Source organism: Suncus etruscus, chromosome 16, assembly GCF_024139225.1.
Source record: "Suncus etruscus isolate mSunEtr1 chromosome 16, mSunEtr1.pri.cur, whole genome shotgun sequence".
Classification (NCBI taxonomy): Eukaryota; Metazoa; Chordata; class Mammalia; order Eulipotyphla; family Soricidae; genus Suncus; species Suncus etruscus.
The window spans coordinates 6585332-6612425 of NC_064863.1; the positions used below are offsets into that span (position 1 = coordinate 6585332).

The 27094-nt window shown below is 48.3% G+C and overlaps 1 protein-coding gene across 1 annotated transcript; it reads left to right on the forward strand.

The window, feature by feature from the left end:
* The first annotated feature begins 280 nt into the window (after window positions 1-280).
* Window positions 281-27015, forward strand: OTOP1 (otopetrin 1). The gene is made up of 11 exons (XM_049790225.1): window positions 281-305; window positions 445-499; window positions 1716-1852; window positions 2039-2104; window positions 2154-2402; window positions 2480-3058; window positions 9862-9998; window positions 12708-12766; window positions 17406-17536; window positions 24475-25346; window positions 26845-27015. Exons 1-11 carry the CDS (start codon window positions 281-283, stop codon window positions 27013-27015), a joined length of 2481 nt encoding a protein of 826 aa, XP_049646182.1.
* The last annotated feature ends 79 nt before the right edge of the window (window positions 27016-27094 follow it).

A 27094-nucleotide genomic window follows, 5' to 3' on the forward strand; every position in this document is an offset into this window, starting at 1 on the left:
TTCCTCTGCTTCTAGAATGCAGCTTGGTGGGGCCAGAGCGATAGCACAGCGGTAAGGCACTGTTTGCCTTGCACATGGCCAACACAGGACAGATACCGGTTCGAATTCCAGCATCCCATATGGTCCCCCAAGCCTTCCAGGAGCGACTTCTTAGTGAAGAGCCAGGAGTAACCCCTGAATGCCGCTGGGTGTGACCCCCTCCACCCCAAAAATGCAGCCTGGCATTGCACTTGCCTGCACAAAGATTTCTGCAGTGGGCAGGGCAGACGGGACAGGTACGATGGGCTGGCAGCTGAGCTGTTGCTGTGGGCAGAGTCAATGTAGAACCAAGGCCAGGGCCCTTTGCTCTGATGGGCAGGCCTAACCCTTCACCCTCATGGACCAGCGCAGAGCCTTCCCTAACCAGTGGGCCCCAAACTGCCAAGTCTTCTGCTTCTCTTTCAGCAACCAAACTGCTCAGCGTTCCCCTGAGCCTAAAGAAAATGAACCTGGGGGCCGGGTAGGTGGCGCTGGAGGTAAGGTGTCTGCCTTGCAAGCGCTAGCCAAGGAAGGACCGCGGTTCTATCCCCCGGCGTCCCATATGGTCCCCCCAAGCCAGGGGCGATTTCTGAGCACATAGCCAGGAGTAACCCCTGAGCGTCAAACGGGTGTGGCCCAAAAACCAAAAAAAAAAAAAAAAGAAAATGAACCTGGAGCTATGGACTATAGCACTGCGGAATGTGCGTTTTGCCTTACTCATAGCTAACCTAGGTTCGAGCCTTGGCACTCCCGATAGTCCCCCGAGTGAGCACTGCCAGGAGTGATTCCTGAGCCTAGAATCAGGAGTAAACCCTGAGCACTGGTCAGGTGTGGCCTAGAAACAAACAAAACTATGTGGTGTAGTTTCCGGATACGTGGAGCATCACCAGGTACGCACCACCCCCAAAGACAAAAAAAAAAGTGGTAGCTGGGGCTGGAGCAATAGTACAGCAGGGAAGGCACTTGCCTTGCACACGCTAACCTGGGTTTGATCCCCAGCATCCCATATGGTCCTCTGAGTAATGCTGGGAGTGAGTCTTGAATGCAGAGCCAGAAATAAACCGTGAGCATTGCTGGGTGTGGCCCCAAACAAACAAAAAAGGGATGGGATAGGAATCGGGTGGTTGCTGAAAGGGAAGAAAGCCAGAACTTTGGATGGAGAGTCTGGAGATGGAAGGTTGGGAAGCCCACTGGTTACTGCAAGCACATGGTTATGGCTGAACTCATTGCCCAGACTTGGCTTGGGGTCCACCCAATCAAGCTGAGAGACCCGCCCCTTACCGTTCCCTTACTTTTTTGGAAGAGGGGGTCACATTTAATGGTGCCAGGGGAGAGACATCATGTGAGAAGCCAGGGACAGAATCCAGGTTGGCTGAGTTCAAGGCAAGTGCTCCGCCCTGGAGTTTTGCTCACTTCTGGCTACAGGCAGGTCTCTGGAACTGCCCCCTCTGGACCTCCTTAGGGTGCAGGCTTCTTCCAGAACGAAGGAATAAATGAAGCCACCACAGACTGCCTGCCTCACACCCAGGGTGGACTCAGGGATTCCTCCAGCAGGGCCATGGAGCCAGTCCCTTGAGGAGGAGTAGTCTGCTCCAGTGAAAGAAGGACTGACTTGAACCCTGAATCAGGCCCTGGCCAGGCCCCGGGGCTCACTAGCCCGCCCCCTCCCCAATACCGGACCCCTGAAATGGCTCTAGGTTGTTTGCAAACGGCAAAGGTGAGATCTTCCTGCTCAAAAACAAACAGGGCTGCAACGCCGAAAGCAAGGGGGCCAGACCAAGATGTCTGGTGGGGACCAGCTCTCTGCGGCGCCCCGATGCCCCCCTGGACCTATGTGCTCAGTCCACCTTGAAGCTCTCATCCCTGAGCCAGCACCTCCAGGACTCCCGCCTTGCTCTTGAACTTCCTGGAGCATACTTGCCTTCTTTCCCGGGAATCCCCTGTGGGTAGGACTCTTTGGCACCTGCGGACTCGGGGTGGGAGGGTGGGGGGGAGGGGGATCCTGCGTCCCTCCGTCCAGTCCAGACCAACCAGACGTCCGGGACTCACGGGCAGGACAGACCCCGGCTCGCCCTGGTGCGCCCTGGTGCGCTAGGGCGCATTCACCGTGCACCTTTGCGCTCCAAGTCCCGCAGAGCCCCGGGGACCCCCTGCATCCTCCGGGCCCGTGCTAGACGTGCACCTCTCTTTCGGATTGGGGTTCCTTGGGTGGGTGGGGTGGACACCCGCGCAGCGCAGGGCCACGGCGAGCTCGGGGCGTGGCGGGGCGTGGCGGAGCGCGCGCGCAAAGGAGGGCGAGTGGCCAGTGCGCATCGGGGAGCAGGCGGGTTGGGGTCGAGGGGCCGGCGGGCAGGTGCGCCGGGGTGCCACGGGGGAGTCCCGTGGTCGGGCCCAGAAGGCGAGCAGGCTTCGGGGGGCCAGGGGTGAGCCGGAGAGCGCCCTTCCAGCCCCGTCGGGGCAGAGTGGGAGCTGGAGAGGGGCTGCGTGGCACGGGGCGCAGGTGCCCAAGCAGGGCGCAGCAGAAACCGGGGTGGAATCGGAGTCTGGGAGAAGAGTCGGGGCTGGAAGGGGGTGCGGCAGGCGGGGTGCAGGGGTCTCCGGGGTGCAGAGAGGTGCAGGGAGGTACGGGGCGGTGCGTCCCCGTCCAGGATGGCACAGGAGCAGGGCACGCCCGCTCTGCCCCCGGCCCCGGCTCTGGCTCCCGCATCGGGCACCCCGGGCCAGCGTCGGGGACCCTCGGACCCCTCGCCCGGCTCGCCCCCGGGTGCGGGCTCGTTGGCTTCCCGGCCCGACGTGCCGCCCACGCTGGCCGAGGCGCGCAGCAGCCAGTACGGGCTGAACGTGTTCGTGGCGGGGCTGCTGCTGCTGCTGGCCTGGGCCGTGCACGCGGCGGGCGTGGGCAAGCGCGACCTGCTGGCCTTCCTCACGGCGCTCATGGGGCTGCAGCTGCTCTGGATGGCCTGGTACGAGGCCCGCAGCTCCACGCACCGCCGCCTCTTCCGCCTGCGGGACGCGCACGCCGGCGCGCGGTGGCTGCTCGGTGAGTGCGGAGCGGCCCGCGACCCCGACCCGCGACCAGGCTGAGTCCTCGCTGAAGGCGCACTCGTGTCTCCGGTCTCTCTTCTCCTCGTTTCTGCACTTCTTCCCCTTCTCCCTCTTTCTCTCTTTTCCTTCCTTCCTTCCTTCCTTCCTTCCTTCCTTCCTTCCTTCCTTCCTTCCTTCCTTCCTTCCTTCCTTCCTTCCTTCCTTCCCTTCCTCCCTTCTCTCCCTTCCTTACTTCTATTTCTTCTTTCCTTTCTTCCTTCTTTCCTTCCCTCCTTTCTTCCTTCCCTTCCTTCCCTCCTTCCTTCCCTTTCTTCCTTCCCTCTCTTCCTTCTTTCCTCCCTCCCTTCCTTCCTCCCTTACCTCCTTCCCTTTTTCCCTGCCTTTCCTTCCTTCCCTCCCTCCCTTCCTTCCCTCCGTCCTTTCCTTCCTTTTCTTCTTCCATTCATTCCTTAGTTCCTTTCTTCTCTCCTTCCTTCCTTTCTTTCTCCCTCCCTCCTTCCTTCTTTCTCTGTCCTTCCATTCCTTCCTTTCTTCTTTCCTTTCCCCTTCCTCTTTTCTTCCTTCCTTCCCTCCTTCTCTGTCCTTTTCTTCCTTTCTGTCCTCCCTCATTTCTTCCCTTTCATTTCTCTCTCCCTCCCTTCCTTTTCCTTCTTTCCATCCCTTCTTTTTCCTTTCTTTTCTGTCCTTTCCTCCTTTATGTTCTACCTCCTTTCCTTATTACCTTCCTTCCCTTCCTTCCTCCTTCCTACCCTCCCTCCTTCTTTTCCTCTTTTCTTCACTCCCTCCTTCTTTCCTTTCTTCTCTTTCCTTCCTCTGTCCCCTTCCTCTCTTCCCTGTCTTTCTTCCTCCCTCTCTGTCTTCTCTCCCTTCTTCTAAGAGCTCTTTCAGCTCCTGGGGCTGCATGGGTGGGTAAGTGATGAAATGACAGGGGATGGGAAGGCAGATGGAGGTGCCTGTAGTGGGAGTGTCATTCTGAACCATGTATTAGATCCCAAGGGTCAGGGAGGCCATTGAAAGAGCCACCACAGTAGGTGCTCACGGAGCAGTGGCTATTAGACACGTGGTAGCTGACATCAGTGTCACTGGGGTCTGGGGCAGTGGGAGGGGCATTGGTCCTGGAAGTCCCTGTCCCACATCTGTGTTGTCACCTGCCCTTCCTGAGCTCTGTTTTCTCAGCAGTAAGCTGGGGCTCCTGAACTTGGAGGGCAAAGTCCTCACCCTCTCTCTCTGCCCATGAGCTACCTTTATCAAGGATGCAAGAGGCGAAGGCAGCACAGCCAGCCTGCAGGACTGAAGTTTCCCCCAGAATTGTGACTGGAAGGAAGCATTTGAATTTTGGGCAGCCAGGAGATAGAGCCAGCCCATATGCAGCTTTGGCAGTGAGGTTCTGCAACTGTGGGGAGTGTATGTATGTGTGTGTGCATGAGAGAGAGAGAGAGAGAGAGAGAGAGAGAGAGAGAGAGAGGGAGAGAGAGAGAGAGATAGAGAGAGAGAGAGAGAGAGAGAGAGAGAGAGAGAGAGAGAGAGAGGTTCTTTGGAAGAACAGCTTTATTGAGAATGGAGTGCCATTGTGCCAATGCACATATAAGGACACTGAGTCAGGGGAGAACTACAAGGTCTACAAGGGTGAGAATGCTCTTGGTATTTATGTCCTGTAGCACCTCATTGCCTACATTGTACTGGATAGATGGATAAATGGATGATTGGATGGGTGAATGGTTGGATGGATGGGTGGGTGGATAGTTGGACAGATGGATGGACAAATGGCACTACTGTATTCTGATCTCTGTTATGACAATTACCATGTAATAAGTGTCAGTAGGTATCTGAAATCGTGACATCAATGGATGGATGGTTAGATGCATAGATGAATTTATGAATATATGGAAGGTTGACTGATGATGGAAGGGTGGATAGGAAGATGGATGGAAGAATTGTGGAAAAGTGGGAGGGTGGGTGGATGGGCTTATAGACAGGTTGAAGGGCTGATGATGGATGGTTGAAGAGTGGGTAGATGATAGATATGGCAGACTCTCCAGGAGAGAGAATGGCAGACCTGAAAAGCTAATATCAGCTTTACATAAGAACATTCTGGCACATGTGCCAGCCGCTGATACGTGCACATAGGGAATGGTGTACCTCCTAGCCTTCCATGTCCAGATGGAGACCATATGGCCACCAGGAAGCTTTCCTTGCAATAGCTGGAAGATAGAAGCCCATGAAGCAGAATTTCATGCCTCTAAACTCAGGGCTTTCATCTCCTACCAGGACCAACCTCAAGTCACTCTGTAATTAGCTCTACTTTGCTCATAGTAATGATGAGAATGACATCCCCTTTATAGAATTTATTTATTCATTTAATTGTGCCCTTTTATTTTGTTTTTGTTTTTGGGTCACACCGGCAGTGCTCAGGCGTAACTCCTGGCTCCATGCTCAGAAATGACTCCTGGCAGGCTCAGGGGACCATATGGGATGCCGGGATTCGAACCAATGACCTTCTGCATGAAAGGCAAACGCCTTACCTCCATGCTATCTCTCCGGCCCCTAATTGTGCCCTTTTTATTTTTGCACATCTAGCGATGCTCAGGAGTTACTCGTAGCTCTGCACTCAGGAATCACTCCTGGCAGCATACAGGGACCATATGGGATGTCAAGTACCAAACCTAGGTTGGCCGCTTACATAGATGGTTGACACTTGAACACCCAACTCACTATTTTATGGCTCCAGTCCCCTCCCTTGATAGAATATCTATACTTGAGGCACAATTCTAGTTGCTTTCCAGGAAGTGGCTTCGTTAGTCTCTCTCCTTGTGAGCTAAGCAGTGTTATCATGAGCCAGATTTTACATATGAAGAGGCAGAGATAGAAAGAAACTAAGTCATTGCTTGAGATCATCAATGAATAATACAAGTGAGTTGGAAGCCAGGAAGTTATTTTCTATCACTACACTCTGTTTCCTTTTTAGAACAAACTTGCCATTTTTCTTTTTGTCAGTGTTCTGAATGGGGTCTGGGAGAAAGTTCAAGGCCCTAGAGTCTGCTTTACATGCTGGAATTTAGGGTTTAATCCCCAGAATTACATGTTCCTTTGAACACTAAACTGGGAATAGCCCCTGATTACTTCTGGATTCAACCCCTAAACAAAATAAATTTCCATGGAAGTAAAATTATGTATCTTTAAAAATGTTTTTATTGAGACCACTGTGAATTACAAGTACTTCATAGTTATTCAACTATGCAAGCTTATAGTAGCAATCAAAAATTATGTATTCTTTTTTGAACTATGCAACAAAGCCAGGTTTGTTGGTCTTACTTTTCTTTTTAAATTTTGAGCCGTACTGGGTAATTCTCATGTTTTACTCTTTACTCACTCAGGGCTTACTCCTGATGGGTGTCTGGGGACCACATGGGTGCTGGGAATAGAACCCAGGTCAGTCACATGGAAGGCAAATGACCTACCCTCTGTATTATCACTCTGAGTGCTGGTTTAATCATTCTATGTCCTTTCTTATGTGATATTTATTAGAGCTGTCTTTTTCATAAATATAGTTTAAGTTTGAAAGTAGAAATAAGATACACAAAGCAAAAAGAATATCACTGGGAAGGTGTGTGACTATCACACTATCGTACAGATGATTCTTTTATGTATATTTATCAATTCATCCATCTATTCACTCAGTCACTTATCCATTCAACCACCCATCCATGCATCCTTCCATCCTCCCCTCCTTCCACCCTTTTTTCCACTCAGTCATCCATCTACCATTCATCACCTGTTTACTCATCTATTTTTCCACCTTACCCATCCATCCACCTATCCATTCACCCATCTGATCATCCATTCATCTACCCATCCATCTATTCATCCGCCCACCTGATTACCCATCCATCTATCCATCTATTCATCCACCCACCCACCCATCCATTGTCTACCCACCCCTCCATTCATTAATCCTCATTAATTTTATACTTTCTCTTCTCCACTCCTCTTGTCCACCTTCTACCCTCCCTTAGTTTCTCCTTTTTCCATCTAGTCTCCAATCTTTTTTTTTTTTTTTTTTTTGTGGTTTTTGGGTCACACCCAGCAGTGCTCAGGGGTTATTCCTGGCTCCAGGCTCAGAAATCGCTCCTGGCAGGAACGGGGGACCATATGGGACACCGGGATTTGAACCAATGACCTTCTGCATGAAAGGTAAACGCCTTACCTCCATGCTATCTCTCCGGCCCCTAGTCTCCAATCTTTTGTACCATTTACTTCTCACTATTATTCCCTTTTCTCTTCATCCTTCTTTATGATAAAGAGTCTCTTGTTTAATGGTTGCATACCTAAAGCCTTTGTCAGACAAGTGGCTTTAACCAAACAAAGGTTGCTGATCTATTTCTTTAGTGCTATTTTATTTCTGTTGCATTGTCACCTTCTTGGGACTCCTCGCTTCCCTTTATCAGCCTCATCCCCTTTCTTGCTTTACTTCTTTTTAGCATCCTTAATACACTCTAGTGTTGACTTTATGCTGATTAATGACTTTTTTTCTCCCAAGAGCAGATATTTTATTGCCCCCCCTTTTTTTTTCTTTTGGTTTTTGAACCATACCCGGTGACACTCAGAGGTTACTCCTGACTCTGTGCTCAGAAATTGATTCTAGCAGCAAGGCTCAAGGAACCGGGAATTGAACAGGGATGCTAGGAATTGAACCCAGGTCAGTCACGTGCAAGGCAAACACCCTACTCTCTGTGCTATCGCTTCATCCCCACTTTATTGCCTTTTTCAATGAAGTGCTTGACTGATGTCTGATGTTCAGAAAATACTTGTTAAATTGATCCTATTTTTATTGTTTGTTTAATTTTTTTGAACCACATTCTACAGTTCTGTAGTTTCTTCTCATAGTAGATTTTAGTAACTTTCTCACTAGTTTCTGGCTTCATGGTTTGCCATGCTTCAGATGAGAAGTCTAGAGTCAGATCATTCCTTAATATTTTGTACCTACCCCAAATGTATGCAATATCATACTTATATTTTTTCTTCTCTGTCAGATTATTTACCTTTAGTATTTGGCATAATGCCTTATCATAGGTCCTTGAATCACTCTGTATAAACAAATAGATGGATAAATAAATGTATGAATGGATAGAGAAATAGGTATTAGGTGAGTGGATAAATGCATGGATGGGTGAGTGGATAGATGGATGTGTGGATTCATGGGCTGGTGGATGGATGGATAGATAGATGGATAGATTCATGGCTGTATGAGTAGATGAATGGTAGTGGATAAATTGGTGAATAAAAGTATGGCTGTATGGGTGGATAGGTGGAAGATGGATTGATGAATAGAGGCATGGATGGATAGGTAGGTCGATGGGTAGATGAATGGATAAATGGATGAATGGAAGGATTGATAGGTGGGATGAATGTATCATGAGTGCATAGATAGATTTATGGGCAGGTTGATGGATGAATGAATGGATTGATGGATGGATGAATAGATAGATAAATATGTGGTTCGATGGATGAATGAATGAGTTCGATGGATGGATACATGACAGATGGGTGTTTGTCTGGAGGAAATAGATAGGTGGGTCATGGAAAGATGGATGGGTAGGTAGATGGGTGGGTGGATGAATGGAGAAGAGACTTTACAAATGTGGGAAGGAATAGGAAGTATATATCTTAACCTTTGAAATGTTAAAGATAGACATGTTTCTCACTATGGGGGTCCAGACGAAGAGCATTAGCCCCACCCTGGAACTTTTTTGAGATGCAATTTTGGGTTTTTACTCCAGACATTTGCAGTTTCCCAAAACTCTGGGAGTGCAGAGTTCAGCAAAATTGTGTTTATAAAACCCTGCAGGTGATTCTCATGTTCACTCAACATCATTTTATAGATGGCCAAAAAAAAAAAAATGGGACAAGAAAATGAACCAGTCCAAACCCAAACATTCAGAATAGTGGTCAGTGGTCAGAACAGACCATAAGTTCAGGCCAGCCTGCATTCTTACCACCCCACCCCACCCCGCCAGCCTCCTCACTTTGTCTTGTGCTTTCTCTTTGTAATCAAAAAGACCCACACATTTCCCAAGTCATTTCAAAGTGCTGGGACAGGATTGAATCTCCACTGTTACAGAGTTTCTGATTTCACTAGATGCTTTCCAGCATTGCCCCCCTCATTTTCCCCTCCCCAAAAATACATGGCTTAGACTTGTTTCCATAAGGCTGTGAGTGGTGGAAGGGAGCCAGGCGGTTGCATTTCTTTTCACTGGAGGCTGCTCAGGCCAGAGCTGAAAGGTTATAGCTCACTGTTAGGGCACCTGCCCAGCTCTCTCTCTCTGTTTCATTCATGCTTGGCATGCTCCATTCAGTTTCCTGATGAGGGTGGGACAGAATGTGGGAATGGCAGCCACCACTGGCCTGGAAGAGCCCTTAGGAACATGGCCATGGATCGTGTGTCTGCAACCATTATTCACTATGGCCACAGCTTCTTCTTAATGCATTTGTATGTTCCTTTTCTGTGTTTTTAATTTGCTTGCTTTTTGGGGGTTATTATATACATATATATTTTTGAGCCACACTCAAAGGCACTTAGGAGTTACTTCTGGCTCTGTGCTTTAGGACTCACTCCAGGCAGGCACAGGGGCCCTTGTGGGATGCTGGGGATTGAACCCAGGTTGGCTGCATGCAAGGCAGATGCCCTCCTTGCTCTGCTATTATAGCTCTGGCCCACAATGTGAGGGTTTGAACAGCCTTGATTCAAGAGGGCCCCTATGCACACATCATTGCTCCCACTTGTCCTGTGACTTCCCATAGGCAGCATCACTGTGTTTGCGGCCATCACTGTTCTCCTGGGATGCCTGAAGGTTGGCTACTTCATCGGCTTCTCTGCCTGCTTGTCGGTCACTGAGGGTGTGTTTCCCATCATGCATGCTGCGCACACGCTGTCACAGGTCAGTCCTGCTGCCTGCTTCATGTACATGCGTGTGTGTGTGTGTGTGTGTGTGTGTGTGTGTGTGTGGTATCCTGGTGACCTCAAGATAGCCAGAAGGTCAGGTGGTCATTGGAGTGAGCCATGACTAAGTAGCATGTCACTATTCCCTGTAAGAGGCAGGAAACCCTGCAGAAACCTTTCTTTCTTGGGCAACTAAAAATATTTATATAGCATAATATGAGTTTATAGGATATACATATTATTATAAAATACAATTTTACAATACATTTTATGTATTAAAACTATTTTTATAATGAATGCACTATATTACATAAATGATTTATTAATTTAATGTTGAATCTATAAGTATGCTATAAATTTTTTGTATTAAATGGAAAAACTTATGTTCATGTCTTTTTTCTTTTTTTAATCTTTATTTAAACACCATGATTACAAATATGATTGTAGTTGTATGATTTCAGTCACGTAAAGAACACCCCCCTTCACCAGTGCAACATTCCCACCACCTGTGTCCCAAATCTCCCTCCTCCTCACCCCACCGACACCTGTACTCAAGACAGGTTTTCTACTATGTTTATGTCTTATATTAAAATAATATATGAGGGGCCAGAGCAATAATGCAGCAGGTAGGGCATTTGCCTTGTATGCAGCCAACCCAGGTTTGATCCTTGGCATCCTATCGAGTCCCCCTGAGCACCGCCAGGAATGATTCCTGAGCACAGAGCTAGGAGTAACACCTAAGCACTGCTGAATGTGGTACAAAAACAAAAACAAAACAAAAAATATATATATGAAACTATAATAGGAATCCTGGTATAAGATGATAGAATTTATAGACTTATAATACTTTTATATTATTGTATATCATGAAAATGTAATTATATAAAGCTAAGATATAGTTGATAAAATATGGAGATGATCTGGTGTATAGAAAATGAGATGGGGCCGGCGCAGTGGTGCTAGATGTAAGGTGTCTGCCTTGGCAGCACTAGCCTAGGACGGACCACGGTTCGATCCCCGGCGTCCCATATGGTCCCCCGTGCCTGCCAGGGGCTATTACTGAGCAGATAGCCAGGAGTAACCTCTGAGCACTGCCGGGTGTAGCCCAAAAACTAAAAAAAAAAGAAAAAAAAGAAATGAGCTCACTTTCCTGGACTGACCTTCCTTCCCAAGCCACATAGCACCCTTTGACCCAGCTCCCTGTGGTCAAATATCTGCAGTATGGTTCACCCATCACTCTACTCCATTCCAGGACATTTTCATCACCTGCAAAACCCCTGGAGAACCACGGTCACTCTGAGCCTTTAGAACCATGTTTGACTCACCCCTTTGCAGATTAGGGGGGAGTTGGGGGGGAGATTTGAGACACAGCTACCTGGTAATGCTCAGGAGTTACTCCTGGCTCATGCTCAGAAATCACTCCTGGTAGGCTGGTAGGCTCCGGGGGCCATATGGGATGCCAGGAACTGAACCCCGGGTTCATCCGGGTTGGCTTCGTGCAAGACAAATGCCCTACTGCTGTGCTATCTCTCTGGTCCTGGATTAGTATCTTGTAGAAAAACATAAAGCTGCTTTTTCTCAATCTCAACTAACTTGGCTGTGGCTTAGGAGTAAAACATTTGTTATATAAAGTATATATCTATAATTCCATATACTAGAAAGTATATGTTTTATAACACTCATTTTTTGTTTTGTTTTGGTTTTTTGGTTTTTGGGTCACACCAGCAGCACTCTGGGGTTACTCCTGGCTCTGCACTCAGAAATTGCTCCTATCAGGCACGGGGGACCTTATGGGATGCTGGGATTCGAACCATCTTTCATCCTGGGTCTGCTGCATGGAAGGCAAATGCCCTATGGCTGTGCTATTTCTCCAGCTCCTCATTATTATTATTTTTATTTTGTTTTGTTTTTTTTTTGGGCCACACCCATTTGATGCTCAGGGGTTCCTCCTGGCTAAGTGCTCAGAAATTGCCCCAGGCTTGGGGGGACCATATGGGACGCCAGGGGATCGAACCGCGGTCTCGGTCCTTCCTTGGCTAGCACATGCAAGGCAGACAGACACCTTACCTCTAGTGCCACCTCACCAGCCCCATTATTATTATTTTTTAATTTGGGGGACTATACCCAAAAATGCTCAGGGGTAACTCCTAGCACTGCACTCAGGAATCACTCCTGGCAGGTTCACATGGGATGCCTGGGATCGATCCCGAGTTGGCTGTGTGCAAGGCAAATGCCCTCCCCACTGTGCTCTCGCTCTGGCACCCCACAGTCCATCCTTGTAGGTCCAACCTAGTAGGGTGCTTAAACGGGATCTTTCCACAAAGCCTAGTAGGATCTGGGGCACAAGTAGGACCTGCTCATATCAAAAACATGTTGATGAAAATGGACCTGCCTCAGGGAGGGTCAGTCACCCCCGTTTTAGGACTGGATAAAACAGATACCAGAAGTTTTCCAATGTGCTCAGGCTCAGAAGAGTGGTTGTGGTGGGGCTGGTGTGTGTCCATTGCAGCCTCTTGCACAGCTATTAGTGTCCAGGTGGCAGCAGCTAGACTTTGAGATGTGGAGAGCATTTGACTTGTCTTTGCAGGAGTGGGAGATCATGGACCCCCAAGCCCCCCCCCCTCAGATTGCTATGACTTCTCCGGGTGCAGACAAGCTCCCAGTTTCCCTTGACATGTCTTCCTTTCTTGCTCTTGTTTCTGTCTAGGTATACTTCCTTTGGGGACATGCCAAAGACATCATCCAGTCTTTTAAGACCCTGGAAAGGTAAAAAAAAAATTTTTTTTCGTGAGGAGGGTATTGCTATGTGTGCTAGATTTTAAGAACTACACAAAGCTCGAGGCTGCCATCTGACTTGGGTTACACATTTGAGCTTTTGTTTGTTTGTTTGTTTTTTGGGTCACACCCGGCAGTGCTCAGGGGTTACTCCAGGCTCTATGCTCAGAAATCGCTCCTGGCAGGCTTGGAGGACCATATGGGATGCCGGGATTCGAACCAATGACCTTCTGTATGAAAGACAACACCTTACCTCCATACTATCTCTCCAGCCCACATTTGAGTATTTTTAACTGAAAAAAAAATATTTTTTTAACTATGTCCAAAAGTTCTCAGGAATTTGTCCTGGCTCTGTACTCAGAAAAATCACTGATGGGGGCTGGAGAGATAGCACAGTGGTAGGACAGTTGCCTTGCACACATCTCATCCAGGACAGACGGTGGTTCAAATCCTGGCATCCCATATGGTCCCCCGTGCCTGCCAGGAGCAATTTCTGAGCACAGAGCCAGGAGTAACCCCTGAGCACCGCTGGATGTGACACCCCAAAAAAGAAATCACTGATGGCAGGTTTACTAGGGGATGCCAGGATCAAATTGGGTTGGCCAAGTGCAAGGCTAATGCCCTACCCACTCTACTATCTTGCTGGCCCATGTTTTTAATTTTTTGAGTTGGGTAAGGGACAGGAGGGAGCCACACCCAGTGGTGCTCAGGTATGACTCCAAGTTATCTATCAGAGGACCCCATGAGTCACCCAGGATCACAGCCACATCAGCTACGTGGATTATACAATTGGGACTGTTCCTGTGTTCCTTTCTTGGTGGCCAGCAGAAATGCCTCTGCCTGCGGCTTCTCCCCAGTGGCCGCCCAAGGGAGCTGACCACTTGGATCTTCAACTCAGACACAAACTCCCATCTTTGCCTCAGTTTCCCTCCTCAAAGAAGTGCACCTGCCAGCCCAGCAGCCTCTGGGAACTGCCTGAAGTCATGGCATGAAGTCTGTGCTAATCTCTGAATCATCCAGGCATCATACCTGGGTCTGTGTTTGTCCCCTGGTTATGATGAGGCTAAGAGGGCAAATCTCTCACACCCAAGATCCAGTGCAGCATAAGCACATGTACAAGTAGTTCTGGAGACTAGATTTCTCCCTAGAAAGTTCCCCTTGTCACAGGCAGCCCTCAGCATTCTTTCAAGTAGCCATGGGTCTTTAGAAGATTGATTTGAGGGCCTGAGAATAGGGAGGGTGTTGCCTTGCATTTGGCTGACCCAGATTCAACCCCCAGTGTTCTGTAGGGTCCCCCAGAGCACCAAGTGTAGGTAGATCCAGGAGTAAGTACTGAGTACCACTAGGTATGGTAAAGGAAGGAAGGAGGGAAAAACTAAAGGAAGGAAGGAAGGGAGAGAAAAGAAAAAGAAAGAAAGAGAGAAAGAAAAAAAGAGAGAGAGAAAGAAGAAAGAAAGAAAGAAGAAAGAAAGAGAGAGAAATAAAGAAAAAGAAAGAAGAAAGAAAGAAGAAAGAAAGAAAGAAAGAAAGAAAGAAAGAAAGAAAGAAAGAAAGAAAGAAAGAAAGAAAGAAAATAGAGGGGCTGGAGAGGTGGCGCTGGAGGTAAGGTGTCTGCTTTGCAAGCACTAGCCTAAGACGGACCGTGGTTCATCCCCCTGCGTCCCATATGATTCCCCCAAGCCAGGGACAATTTCTGAGCACATAGTCAGGAGTAAATCCCTGAGTGCCAAAAGGGTGTGGCCCACCAAAAAAAAAGGAAGAAGAAAGAAAGAAAGGAGAAAAGAAGGAAGGAAGCAAGAAAGAAAGGAAGAAAGAAAGAAAGAAAGAAAGAAAGAAAGAAAGAGAGAGAGAGAAAAAGAAAGAAAAAAGAAAAAAGGAAAGAAAAAGAAAGGAAGGAAGGAAGAGAGAGAAAAAGAAAGGAAAGAAAAAAGAAGAGGAAAAAAGAAAGAAAAAGAAGAGAAAGAGAAAAAAGGAAGAAAGAAAGAAGAAAGAATGAAAGAAAGGAAGAAAAGAAAGAAAGAAAGAAAGAAAAGAAGAAAGAAAGAAAGAAAGAAAGAAAGAAAGAAAGAAAGAAAGAAAAAGGAAAGAAAAGAAAGAAGAAAGAAAGAAAGAAAGAAAGAAAGAAAGAAAGAAAGAAAGAAAGAAAGAAAGAAAGAAAGAAAGAAAGAAAGAAAGAAAGAAAGAAAGAGAAAGAAAGAAGAAAATAAATGGAATTTCTCAGGGGACCTCCCCTGATTGTGAAAGGACCAACTAACATCAGCAGCACTGGGCATCTGTGAAACTCCTGCTGTGTTCAGTCTGGGTCTGGGTCTGGCTGCTAGAAGATTCCACAGTCCCACTGTCACTGTTGTGGACAACAAAGGGTTAGTCCTGATTGCAGGTGGGGCTGCCCTGTCTACCAGCCACAACTCCCACTCCCCAAAGTCTCCCAGAACTGCTGTCTCTGCTGACATATCCCACTGCCACCCTGGATTTCTGATCCCTGCCCTCTGAGCCCCTTTTCACTGGCCTTTTCTTTTTCAGGCTCTTTTTTTTGGGGAGTGGGGGAGTCACACCCGATAGCACTCAGGGGTTACTCCTGGCTCTGCACTCAAAAACTGTTCCTAGCTTGGAGGACCGTATGGAATACCGGGGATCAAATCCAGGTCCATCCTGGGTCAGCCAGGTGCAAGGCAAATGCTCTTACACTGTGCTATCGCTCTACCCCCTCTAGGTGTTTTTCTGCAGTCCCTCAAAGTCCTGTTCTCTTCCCCAGGGCGAGGCGTCAAGGAACATTGGTTCTCAAAGTGCGACTGGAAGCATTGTCCTTCCCCTCAGCAATGGTGCAGGGCAGACCGCGCTTGTCTTTCTTGTGGGCTGAGGTTTGGGGCTCCAGGGATGAAAAAGCAGGACCTCCCTCCTTCTGTCCGGGGGACCCTTTCCGGTCGGGGGAGGCAGAACCACCTGCCAGCTGGTTGTGGTTGGCATGGACGCCAGCTCCTCAGGCTTTCAATGGGCGCTCGAGCCATGCCAACTCGACCAGGAAAGAGGAGAAGCAAGAAGGGGTGGGGGACTTGTGTGCATTAGGCTTTGACAGGAGAAAGCAGTATTGTCTGCTGTTTGCCAAGGGCCCCAGACAATGCCTCCCCGGCGCCAGGCCACACCGTCTCGCGCATCTGGCCAAGTGTGGATGGGCAGATGCCCCATTCGCATGCCCAGGGAAAACTCTCCCTCTCCAGTCGGGTTGGCACATTGTGATGGGGTCGCTTGCACAGAAACACTCAAGAGTCCTAGAAAAGTTTCAGAATTTCAAGGAGTTTGACTAGCTGGCATCTGCACTAATTTGGTCCCAGACTCAAATTCTGCAGCTGCACCCCCAAAGTGATGTTTTTCCTAGTTTCTGTTTAAGACTGTCCTTTATTATTATTAATATTAATATTAATATTAATATTAGTTTAGGGACCACACCCAGCAGCACTCAGGGGTTTCTCTTAGCTCTGTGCTCAGAAGTTACTCCTAGCAGGCTCAGGGGACCATATGGAATACCGGGCATCAAACCTAGTTGGCTGCGTGCAAGGCAACAAAACCCGCTGTGCTATCACTCTGGCCCCTTTCATAATTTTTTAAAGAATGGAGCACATCCGGGCCCGGAGAGATAGCAGAGTGGTGTTTGCCTTGCAAGCAGCCAATCCAGGACCAAAGGTGGCTGGTTCGAATCCCGGTGTCCCATATGGTCCCCTGTGCCTGCCAGGAGCTATTTCTGAGCAGACAGCCAGGAGGAACCCCTGTGCACTGCCGGGTGTGGCCCAAAAACCAAAAAAAAAGAATGGAGCACATCCTTGTACAGCAGATGTGCAAACCGAGAAGAAGTTGTGTGTTTTTTTTCCCTTAGTTTTTGGGCCACACCTGGCAACACTCAGGGCTTATTCCAGGCTCTACCCTTAGGAATCACTCCTGGAATGCCAGGAATTGGACCCAGGTAGGCTGCAGGCCCTACCCACTGTTCTATTTCTCCGTCATCTCTCTCTCTCTCTTTTTAAATTCTTTAATTGCATCACTGTGAGAAACACAGTTATTTATTTAGTTGTTCATGGCTGAGTTTCCATCCTGCAATGCACCCTTCCCCAGTGCACATTTCCCTCACCAATGTCCCCAGGTTCCCTCCAGACTTTGATATCTTTAGAAGTAAGTAGAGGGCTTAGGTGAGGACTGCAGGGCTCAGGACCACCACTAAGGATTCACCCAGCTCTTCCCATCTCCAAAATACCCCTTTCTTCTGTCTCACTGTGGGAAGGAAGGCTTTGGGGTTAACTCTGGGCGGTCCCTTATTTTCAGTAAATTTCTCTTCCCTTATTCCTGACTCCAAGAGACTTGGTTTCTTTCTGTCCTGCAGACAATGAGCCGAGTGTTGTGGGTTCAAGAGGAAGGTGGAATGCCAGGACTGGGGCTTGCAAAGATGCCCGGGGCAGTGGCTGTCCCAGGCAGACAGGAGTCCCACCCAGATCAAATGCCACAAGAATCTTGCTGGATGCCTGTGTGTGTGTGTGTGTGTGTGTGTGTGTGTTGTGCACTCTTGACTCCATGAGCTCCAGAATCTCCCAGAACTGTTAAAGGACCTTTTGTTTGGGGTGTATGTGTGTTTGTTTTCCAGATTTGGGGTGATCCATTCAGTGTTCACCAACCTTCTTCTGTGGGCCAATGGCGTCCTGAATGAGTCCAAACACCAGCTCAATGAGCACAAGGAGCGTCTCCTCACTCTGGGCTTTGGCAACATCACCATAGGTGAGTGCAGGGAATGTTCTGCCTGCTTGCTGGAATGTTCTAGAACCTCTAGAAGGTTCTGAGATGGAGCCTGTCCAGAGAACTATGGGACCCCCCTCTCCCTATTGGGGCCACTCTCACCCTATCTGCCCTTGGCCTTAGCCCTGGGCGGAGTTTGCCATCTATCATTTAGACTTAATTAAAGGCTTCCCAGAGACTCAGGGTTGCTCGGAGTCCAGGGCGGTCACTGCTAGCACCGTTTCTCAGGGGCCACTTTGGGGAGAGAATGTCCTGTCTTTGTTTATGTGCCACAGGAGCTCTGAGTAGTCCTTTCTGTTTTCTGTTTCAAAATGAAGCCTCTATTACCAGTTCTTTGCAGTCAAAGTATAGCTTGCAGAAAAATCCACCTTTGGCCTAATGGCAGGCTGTGATCCACTGGCCTTTTTTCATTGGAGCATTTTTTCCCCCTTGACTCAACTTGTCTTCCAGTGTGGATCTGTTTTTCCTTCTTTTCTTTCTTTCTTTCTTTCTTGACTCTTTCTTTCTTTCTTTCTTTCTTTCTTTCTTTCTTTCTTTCTTTCTTTCTTTCTTTCTTTCTTTCTTTCTTTCTTTCTTTCTTTCTTTCTTTCTTTCTTTCTTTCTTTCTTTCTTTCTTTCTTTCTCTCTTTCTCTTTCTTTCTCTTTCTTTCTTTCTCTTTCTTTCTTTCTTTCTCTTTCTTTCTTCTTTCTCTTTCTTTCTTTCTTTCTTTCTTTCTTTCTTTCTTTCTTTCTTTCTTTCTTTCTTTCTTTCTTTCTTTCTTTCTTTCTTTCTTTCTTTCTTTCTTTCTTTCTTTCTTCCTTCCTTCCTTCCTTCCTTCCTTCCTTCCTTCCTTCCTTCCTTCCTTCCTTCCTTCCTTCCTTCCTTCCTTCCTTCCTTCCTTCCTTCTTCCTCCTCCTCTTTCCTTCCTTTTTTTGGGGGGCCACACCCGGTGACACTCAGGAGTTACTCCTGCTATGTGCTCAGAAATCGCTCCTGACTTGGGGGACCATATGGGACGCTGGGAATCGAACCTCAGTCCTTCCTTGGCTAGCGCTTGCAAGGCAGACACCTTACCTCTTGATCTTGTCCTTTTCTTCCACACTGAATCCTAGAACTGGGGGATTTTTGGGAGTGGGAGATGGACAGACATGGGCTGCTGGCGTCTTAGGTTGGGGCTTATTCCCATCACTGATGAGCTGCGTGGTTTTGGCTTTTGTTGGTTTGTTTTTTGGTTTGGGGGTCACACCACTGATGCTTTGGATTTACTCCTGGCTCTGTACTTCAAAATCACTCTGGCAGTGCTCAGGGGAGGCCAGGGATTAAGCCCTGGTTGGTCATATGCAAGGCAAATGCTCTCCCCCTGCACCATATGTGACTTTTGGGGGGCCCTGGGGTGACTTTTGGGAACCACACAGCCCCTGAGCCTCCCCACAATCCTTTGTACCATGCAGCATCTCGAACCACAGTGCTCCAAAGAACCCTTCTGGCTTTGAACTCTTGAATCTGTGCCAGCTATGTGTCCTGGGCTGGTCCCAACAGCATGTCCTTCCCCTGTCAGGCCAGATGACAAGGTGGAGGTGGGGGAGGCATCTTGCTTTGGGGATATCCTCTTCTCCTTGGCATCAAGAACAAAATCAGCAACACTAAGAACTCAAGTGTTTGTGTGTGTTTGCTTGTTTGTTTTGTTTTGGAGTCACTCCCAGTGGTGTTTAGGGATCACTCCTGGTTCTGTGCTCAGGAATCACTCCTGGCAGGCTAGAACCATATGAATGCTGGGGGTCAAACCTGGACCAGCTTCATGCAAGGCAAATGCCTTCCCTGCTGTGCTATCGCTCTGGCCCAAAGAACACCTTTTAGGAGGCCATTTACTGGGCATCTGGTGCTGTTTTCAGTTCTGTGCTGTTCTTATGCTTCTTTTCATGCTCATTGAGACACTCTGAGGTAGGTGAGGGGTGTCCTTGACTGCCAGTCATGTCGATCTGATGATGAGGATGGAGCCAGGGAGCCATGGAGAAATTAAGGTACAGGCCTGCAAGGCTGGAGCAATAGTACAGAGGGGAGGGCATTTGTCTTGCTCACAGCTGACTGGGGTTTGATCCCCAGCATCGCATATGGTCCCCGATTGTGCCATGAGTGACTTCTGAGCACAGAGCCAGGAGTAACCCCTATGCTATCCGTTCTCCTGAGCCTTCCCTGCTGATCTGGGCACCTCACTGTCTCAGGCCAATGCAGGATTGAGTCATGCATGATGGGAGGAGACCTTCTCCAACCAAGAATGGCCCCATGTTCTGCACAATGAGGTGGCTTAAGGTAATCACAGGCGCTTCCACCCGAGTTTATAAGTAGCCTGTGCAGCTCAGACGTAAGACTCATGACAAAATGAGCTTCTCCCCAGAAGCACTGTCCAGTGCTAACATCTGGGTGTTTTCCCAAGAGCCAGCACTTTTTTAAAAAAATATATTTTTTTATTTAAGTAACATGATCATAGTTGGGTTACAATCATAACCAGAACACCTCCCTTCACCAGTTTAACATTACCCCCTCCCCCTTCCCATTCCCTGCCTATATTTGAGACAGGCATTCTACTACAGTTATTTGTTTTTAAATTCAGTAAATTGTATTTTTTTCCCTTAAAGGATAAGAGTAAAAATATATAGTAAAGGTGTGACAGTGGCAATCGCCATTGTTTTCATAGGTCCAGAAAAATGGGGAAAATGGAAAAAAATCGTTGGCCTGATTACATAAAGGCCTCACCCCAGAAGTTTATTGGCATAAGACCGACTCTGGGTTCCAGGCATACCAGTCCGTCCAACCCGAGTCATTCTCTGTGGTCCCGGTGAAACTTTTCAAACTTTAGCTATTGTTGGTATCAGATTCTTATATTTAAAGACTCTGGATTCTGTGCATTTCTTTCATCAATGTCAGACTGATGTGGAGCATCCTCTAGTTTCAGCATATCATTCAATGCAGAGCGATCTGCCCTGCATGCAGACTGTTGCTGAGTTGTCTGGGTGTTGGGAGCACTCTTTGGAGTAAGTCAATGCCAAAGCAGTGGTAGGTCTTCCCTGATAGAGAGCCAGCACTTTATTTATAGTTGGGATCAGACTGTGTATAGTCTATGTTTCCTTCTCTTCTGCTCCCCACAATAAGACACACTGGTTTTAGATTACAGTTCTGGTGTCCAGGTCTAGATTACATACTCATCTGTGTAGACACAGGCCTTGACATCAACGACTCACAAGAGCAGAGACACTCCAGTTTAAATGGTATCTGATTTCATGCCATGTCCTCCTATTATGCGCCTGTACAATTCCATCTGTTTGAAAAGGCAAACATTGACTGCAAGCCTGGTTTTCTATTGGTTTTCTGGTCTCAGTATGGGCTGTGTGATGTACTTAAAAATACTGGTCTTCAGGCCAGAGAGACAGCACAGTGATAGGGCATTGGCGTTGCATGTGACTGACCTGGGGGGACCTAGTTCAATTCCTGGCATCCCATCTGGTCTCCGAGTTTGCCAGTAGTGATTTCTGAGTGGAGAGCTAGGAGTCCCTGAGTGCCCCCAAACCAACCAACCAATCAATCAATCAATAAAGTTTAAAAAAATACTCACTGGTTCTTAATTTTACCATTGCTGTCAAAACAGAATCATTTTTGGAGCTCTTTAAAACACAGCTTAATTATCGCCAAAAGGGCTAATGAGCCGTATAATCACATGGATAAGATGACATTCAGTGAGCAATTTCTAGTTTGTCGCGCTGTTATAAAGAAGAAGGTGCTTCTCTTTATGTCTCACTGTTATTTCTGTTCCTTCTCTCACAATCTCTCTCTCTCACACTCTCTCTCTCTCTCTCTCTCTCTCTCTCTCTCTCTCTCTCTCTCTCTCTCAACTTGATATGCCCTCACACACAATTTTACCTAGTGCTTTGATTACATTTTTTTGTTTGTTTTGGGACTACATCCAAATCTACTAGATTTAAATAGAATCAAAAAGACAATAGCACAGAGTCCACCTTAAATTTGCACAGTGATGGTGCTGGCTAGAGCCATAGCACAGTGTTAAGTTGTTTGCCTTTCAGATGGCTAACCTATGACCAACCTGGGTTCGATCCTCGGCATCCCATTATGGTCCCCTGAGCCTGCCAGGAGTGATTTTTTGTTTGTTTTTGGGCCATCGCCATCGGTATTTAGGCTTGCTCCTGGCTCTGAGCTCTGAAATTGCTCTTGGTTCAGGGGACCGTATGGGATGTTGGGGAATTGAACCCGGGTCCATCCTGGTTGCAAGGCAATGCAAAGCAAATGCCCTCCTGCTGTGCTACCACTCTGGTTCCCAGGAGCGGTTTCTGAGCCCAGAGTCAAGAGTAACCCCTGAGCATCTCGAGGTGTGGTCCAAAAACAACAACAAAATTACACAGTGCTTCATGCCAGTTATGTTTTCGTAAAGCCGGGTAAGTAAAGACACAACATAGTTTTTTTGTTTGCTTTTATTTTATTTATTTATTTTTTTGAGTCACACCTGGCAGTGCTCAGGGGTTACTCCTGGCCCTATGCTCAGAAATCGCTTCTGGCAGGCTTGGGGACCATATGGGATGCCAGAATTTGAATCACCGTCCTTCTGCATGCAAGGCAAAATGCCTTACCTTCATGCTATCTCCGGCCCCCTGTTTTTATTTTTATTTTTATTTGTTTGTTTGTTTGTTTGTTTTTGGGCTACACCTGGCGATGCTCAGGGGTTACTCCTGGCTGTCTGCTCAGAAATAGTTTCTGGCAGGCACGGGGGACCATATGGGACACCGGGATTTAAACCAACCACCTTTGGTCCTGGATTGGCTGCTTGCAAGGCAAACGCCGCTGTGTTATCTCTCCGGGCCCTGTTTTTATTTTTATTTTTTTTTATTTTTATTTTTTTTGGTTTTTGGGCCACACCCGGTAACGCTCAGGGGTTACTCCTGGCTATGTGCTCAGAAGTTGCTCCTGGCTTGGGGGACCATATGGGACACCGGGGGATCGAACCGAGGTCCGTCCAAGGCTAGCTAGCTCAGGCAAGGCATGCACATTACCTTTAGCGCCACAGCCCGGCCCCCTGTTTTTATTTTTTTTAACTAAAGAAAAACATGTAGGATTTTTGGGTTTGTTTTGGACCACACCCAGCAGTGCTTAGGGCTTCCTCCTGGCTCTGTCTGAGCTTAGGAATCACTCCTGGCCGTGCTCAGGGAACCATATGCAGTGCTGGAAATGGAATCCAGGTTGATCAAGGGAAGCACTCTCCCCATTGAATTGTACTCTCTCTGACCCCCTCACAATTTTTTCCCTCACAATTTTTGTTAATTATTGTTCACATCCTCAGTGTATGCTCATCCAAATGGTTTTCTCTCTGAATCTCCCTCTCCCTCTCTGGCTCCATCTTCCTGCCTGTCTTTTTTTTTTTTTTTTTGAAAAAGTAAAATGTTATACTTTATTGCCTTTTTATTTTATTTTTTTATTTAAACACCGTGATTACAAACATGATTATAGTTGTATGATTACAGTCATGTAAAGAGCACCCCCCTTCACCGGTGCAACATTCCCACCACCAATTTCCCAGATCTCCCTCCTCCCCACCCCCTAAACCTGTACTCAAGACAGGCTTTCTACTTCCCTCATTCATTCACATTGTTATGATAGTTTTCAGTGTAGTCATCTCTGCAACTGCACTCATCACTCTATGTGATGAGCTGCATGTCCTGAGCTGCACCTACCAGCCCTCATCTCTCTTGTCTCTGAGATACTGTTAAAAATATCCTTCATTTTTCTTAAAGCCCATAGATGAGTGAAACCATTCTGCGTCTTTCTCTCTCCCTCTGACTTACTTCACTCAGCATAATAGATTCCATGTACATCCATGTATAGGAAAATTTCATGACTTCATCTCTCCTGATGGCTGCATAGTATTCCATTGTGTATATGTACCACAGTTTCTTTAGCCTGCCTGTCTTTATTTCTTCATCTGTCCACCCATCCTCCTTGCATTTGTCAGTCATCTATTCTATCTATCTACTACCACATACATACCTATAATTCATAAAAATGGTTCACTCCTTCTTAGTCATCTCCCTTTATTTTTATTTATTTATTTATTTATTTATTTATTTATTTATTTATTGTTTTTGGTTTTTGGGTCACACCCGGCAGCGCTCAGGGATTACTCCTGGCTCTGCATTCAGGCTTGGATGACCATATGAGATGCCAGAAATCAAACCCATGTCTGTCCTGGGTTACCACATGCTAGGCATACGCCCTACTACTGTGCTATCGTTCTGGCCCAGTCATCTGCCTTTATTCAGCAATTTTTTGCGGGGAGGGGCATATAGAATGGTACTCCTGCCTCTGCACTCAAGGATCATTCCAGGTGGAGCTCACGGGACCACAGGGGACCCATATGGGTCAATCAAACCCATCTCGGCTTTGTGCCAGGCAAGCACCTTATCTGTTGTACTATCACACTGCCCGCCCTGCAATTTTTTCTTTGTATTTTTGTGTGTTTGGGGGAGGCACATACCAGCAGTGCTCAGGGCTTACTCCTGGCTCTAACCTCAGGAATCACTCCTGGCAGTGCTCAGGATGCCGGGGATAAAACCCAAGTCATAAGGCAAGCGGCTTCCCTGCTGTGTTATTGGATCAGCCCTCAACTCGGCCCTCAACCTGACTCAACAATTCCTCATATCCTTCTTGTTAATAAGTCAGATCTTACAATCCTATTGCCAGTGGCAACTCAGGTCAAAAGTGATTTGTGTCATGAATGATTTGTGTGTGTATGGGGATGGTCTGGACTGTCAATCAGTTGTATCATTAATAACATTGATGTGATAGGGTGTGCAGCTTTTACAGGGACCCTGTTTATGGGTGGGTCTCTCCCTCTTCTGTACGAGGTACGCTGACACCCCTGCTTTGCTCCTTCCCCCAGTCCTGGATGACCACACGCCTCCCTGCAATTGCACCCCGCCGGCCCTCTGCTCGGCCATCTCGCATGGGATCTACTACCTGTACCCCTTCAACATCGAGTACCAGATACTGGCATCTACCATGCTCTACGTGCTGTGGAAGAACATCGGGCGCCAAGGTGATGCCCACCAACACCGCAAGATGCGTCTGCAGTTCCGAGGTGGGGCGACTGGCTCTGTGCTGGGCCTGGGAGCCCTGGCTGCCACCATCTGTGTCGTGGCCATCTACCTGGTCCGCATCGGCCGCTCCAAGACCAAAAGCGAGTCGGCCCTGGTCCTCTTCTACCTCTATGCCATGGCCCTGCTGCTGCTGATGGGGGCGGCAGGGTTGCTGGGCATCCGCGTCTACCGCCTGGATGCCCCTGCGATGGACCAGTCCAAGAACCCGGCCCGTCAGCTGGACGCTGCCCTGCTGGTGGGCACCGCCTCCGGCTCCTGGCTCATCTCCTGGGGCTCCATCCTGGCCATCGTCTGCGCCCCGACCTGCCCGTCCTACACTTGGTACAACCTGCCCTACTCCGTGTTGGTGATCGTGGAGAAATGCATCCAGAACGTCTTCATCATCGAAGCTACCTACCGGGAGCCCGGGAAGCGGGCCGAGGCAGTCCGCACGCTGCGGGTGGTGACCGTATGCAAGAGTGCTGCTGAGTCTGAGTGCATGGGTGCCCCCGAGGATGAAGACGACTTTCAGGTGGCTCTGGCCGCCAATGGGCATGTGCACAAGGAGGGTGAGGGTGTCCCCCACGTGGCCTGCCACCCCCGTTTCCTGGAGGGCGATGGGAAGAGGAAGCTCCTGAGGAACATCGCAGCTTTTCTGTTCCTCTGCAACATTTCGGTAATCCGTAGCCCACTCTTGCTGTCTGTTTTTATTTTATTGATTATTTGTGAGTTGTTCTTGTTTGCGGAGTGGTCAGTCACACCCGGTGGCGCTCAAGGGTTACTCCCTGGCTCTCTGCTCAGAAATTGCTTCTGGCCGGCCCGGGACCCTATGGGATGCCAGGATTTGAACCACCATTGGTCCTGGGTTGGCCACTTGCAAGGCAAACGCCCTTCCTCTGTGCTATTTCTCCAGTCCCTGATTTGGTTTTGAAGCCATACACAGTGGTGCTTCTCTAGGGCTCCCTTCTGGCTCTGTGTTCAGGAGTCATTCCTGGCCTATGTTCAGGGCTCACTCCTGGCTCTATACTCAGGGGTCACTCCTGGCTCTGAGCTCAGGGTTTACTACTGGAATGGGTCTCTAGGGCAGTTAGAACTAGGGTTTAGCTCCAGTGGGCTCCTACCCGTTGTCAAGTATAGGTTGTAGTTGTAGGTTTGATCTGTCAAGCGTACCAGGTCAATTACACGCTCTCCTGTCAATCAATAACACTTAGTCTTTTATACTGGGGTACATTTTGTCAATTTCACCTTGTCACTTCTTTTTTTTTTTTTTTTGGTTTTTGGGCCACACCCGTTTGACGCTCAGGGGTTACTCCTGGCTATGCACTCAGAAATCGCCCCTGGCTTGGGGGGACCATATGGGACACCGGGGGATCGAACCTCTGTCCTTCCTTGGCTAGCGCTTGCAAGGCAGACACCTTACCTCTAGCGCCACCTTCCTGGCCCCTCCTTGTCACTTCTTACCCATCCCTAGAAACACCCTCTGCTTAGGATTCCCCGACCAGATGCTACTTTCTCTATGAGCTGGGTGACCCGCATCTTGGAAATGGCACCCCTGGCTTTAGCAGGGTCCCTAGGTTTAGCCCCGTTCAAGAAAGAAGGTCCCCAAAGGAGATGACCCGAGGAGGTGGCTTCCTAGAGTCACTCTGTGTCCTGCCTTGCTGTTCGCACATCTTGGGGGTGGAGATTTTGGACAGCTCCCAGGAGACTAACAATTCCAGAGGAAGAGGCAGAAAAATGGGCCAGCGGGGAGATGATTGCAGCAAAGGACCCACGATGAGTGGAAGGAATGGGGTGTCATTGGGGGTTCTCAGACTTTCACTGGAGTCTTTTGACAGGAGTCAGGTGGAAACTGAAGGATTCAGCCATGGCCTGTGTGACGACAGACCCCAACGGACAAGTCCCCACTGGGCTGCAAAGCATCACTCTCCCACTGTGGTTCTGGCCTGCGTGTGCAGGAGCAGGGGGCATTTCTGAGCCCAGGGCAAGCTAGGAAGAAGGGCCCCTTAGAACATGGAGAAAGAAATCTGAGACCTCGGGCTTGGAGCTGAGGCTCGCTGGCACTTTCTCAGTATGGAGCCAGGCGGGACTCAGTTTCCCCCATGTGGAGCAGTGCCCAGGGTTTGCTTGGGAGCAGCTGCCAACCTTGCTGAGCCTATCCCCTCTTTCTTTTGCAGCTCTGGATACCGCCTGCCTTCGGCTGCCGGCCAGAGTATGACAATGGCTTGGAGGAGATTGTCTTTGGCTTTGAACCCTGGATAATTGTGGTCAACCTGGCCATGCCCTTTTCTATTTTCTACCGCATGCACGCAGCTGCCTCCCTCTTTGAGGTCTATTGTAAGATCTAATCTTAGCGGACAAATGGGGGAGGAGTGTGTGTGTGTGTGTGTGTGTGTGTGTGTGTGATGGAGGGGGGATTGCAGGGGG

Coding starts and splice junctions, on each gene's coding strand:
- OTOP1 (XM_049790225.1), top strand. CDS start 281: ATGGGCTGGCAGCTGAGCTGTTGCT. Junction 12,767..17,405: donor TCTTTTAAGACCCTGGAAAG/GTAAAAAAAAAA, acceptor TTTGTTTTCCAG/ATTTGGGGTGATCCATTCAG. Junction 25,347..26,844: donor TGTTCCTCTGCAACATTTCG/GTAATCCGTAGC, acceptor TTTCTTTTGCAG/CTCTGGATACCGCCTGCCTT.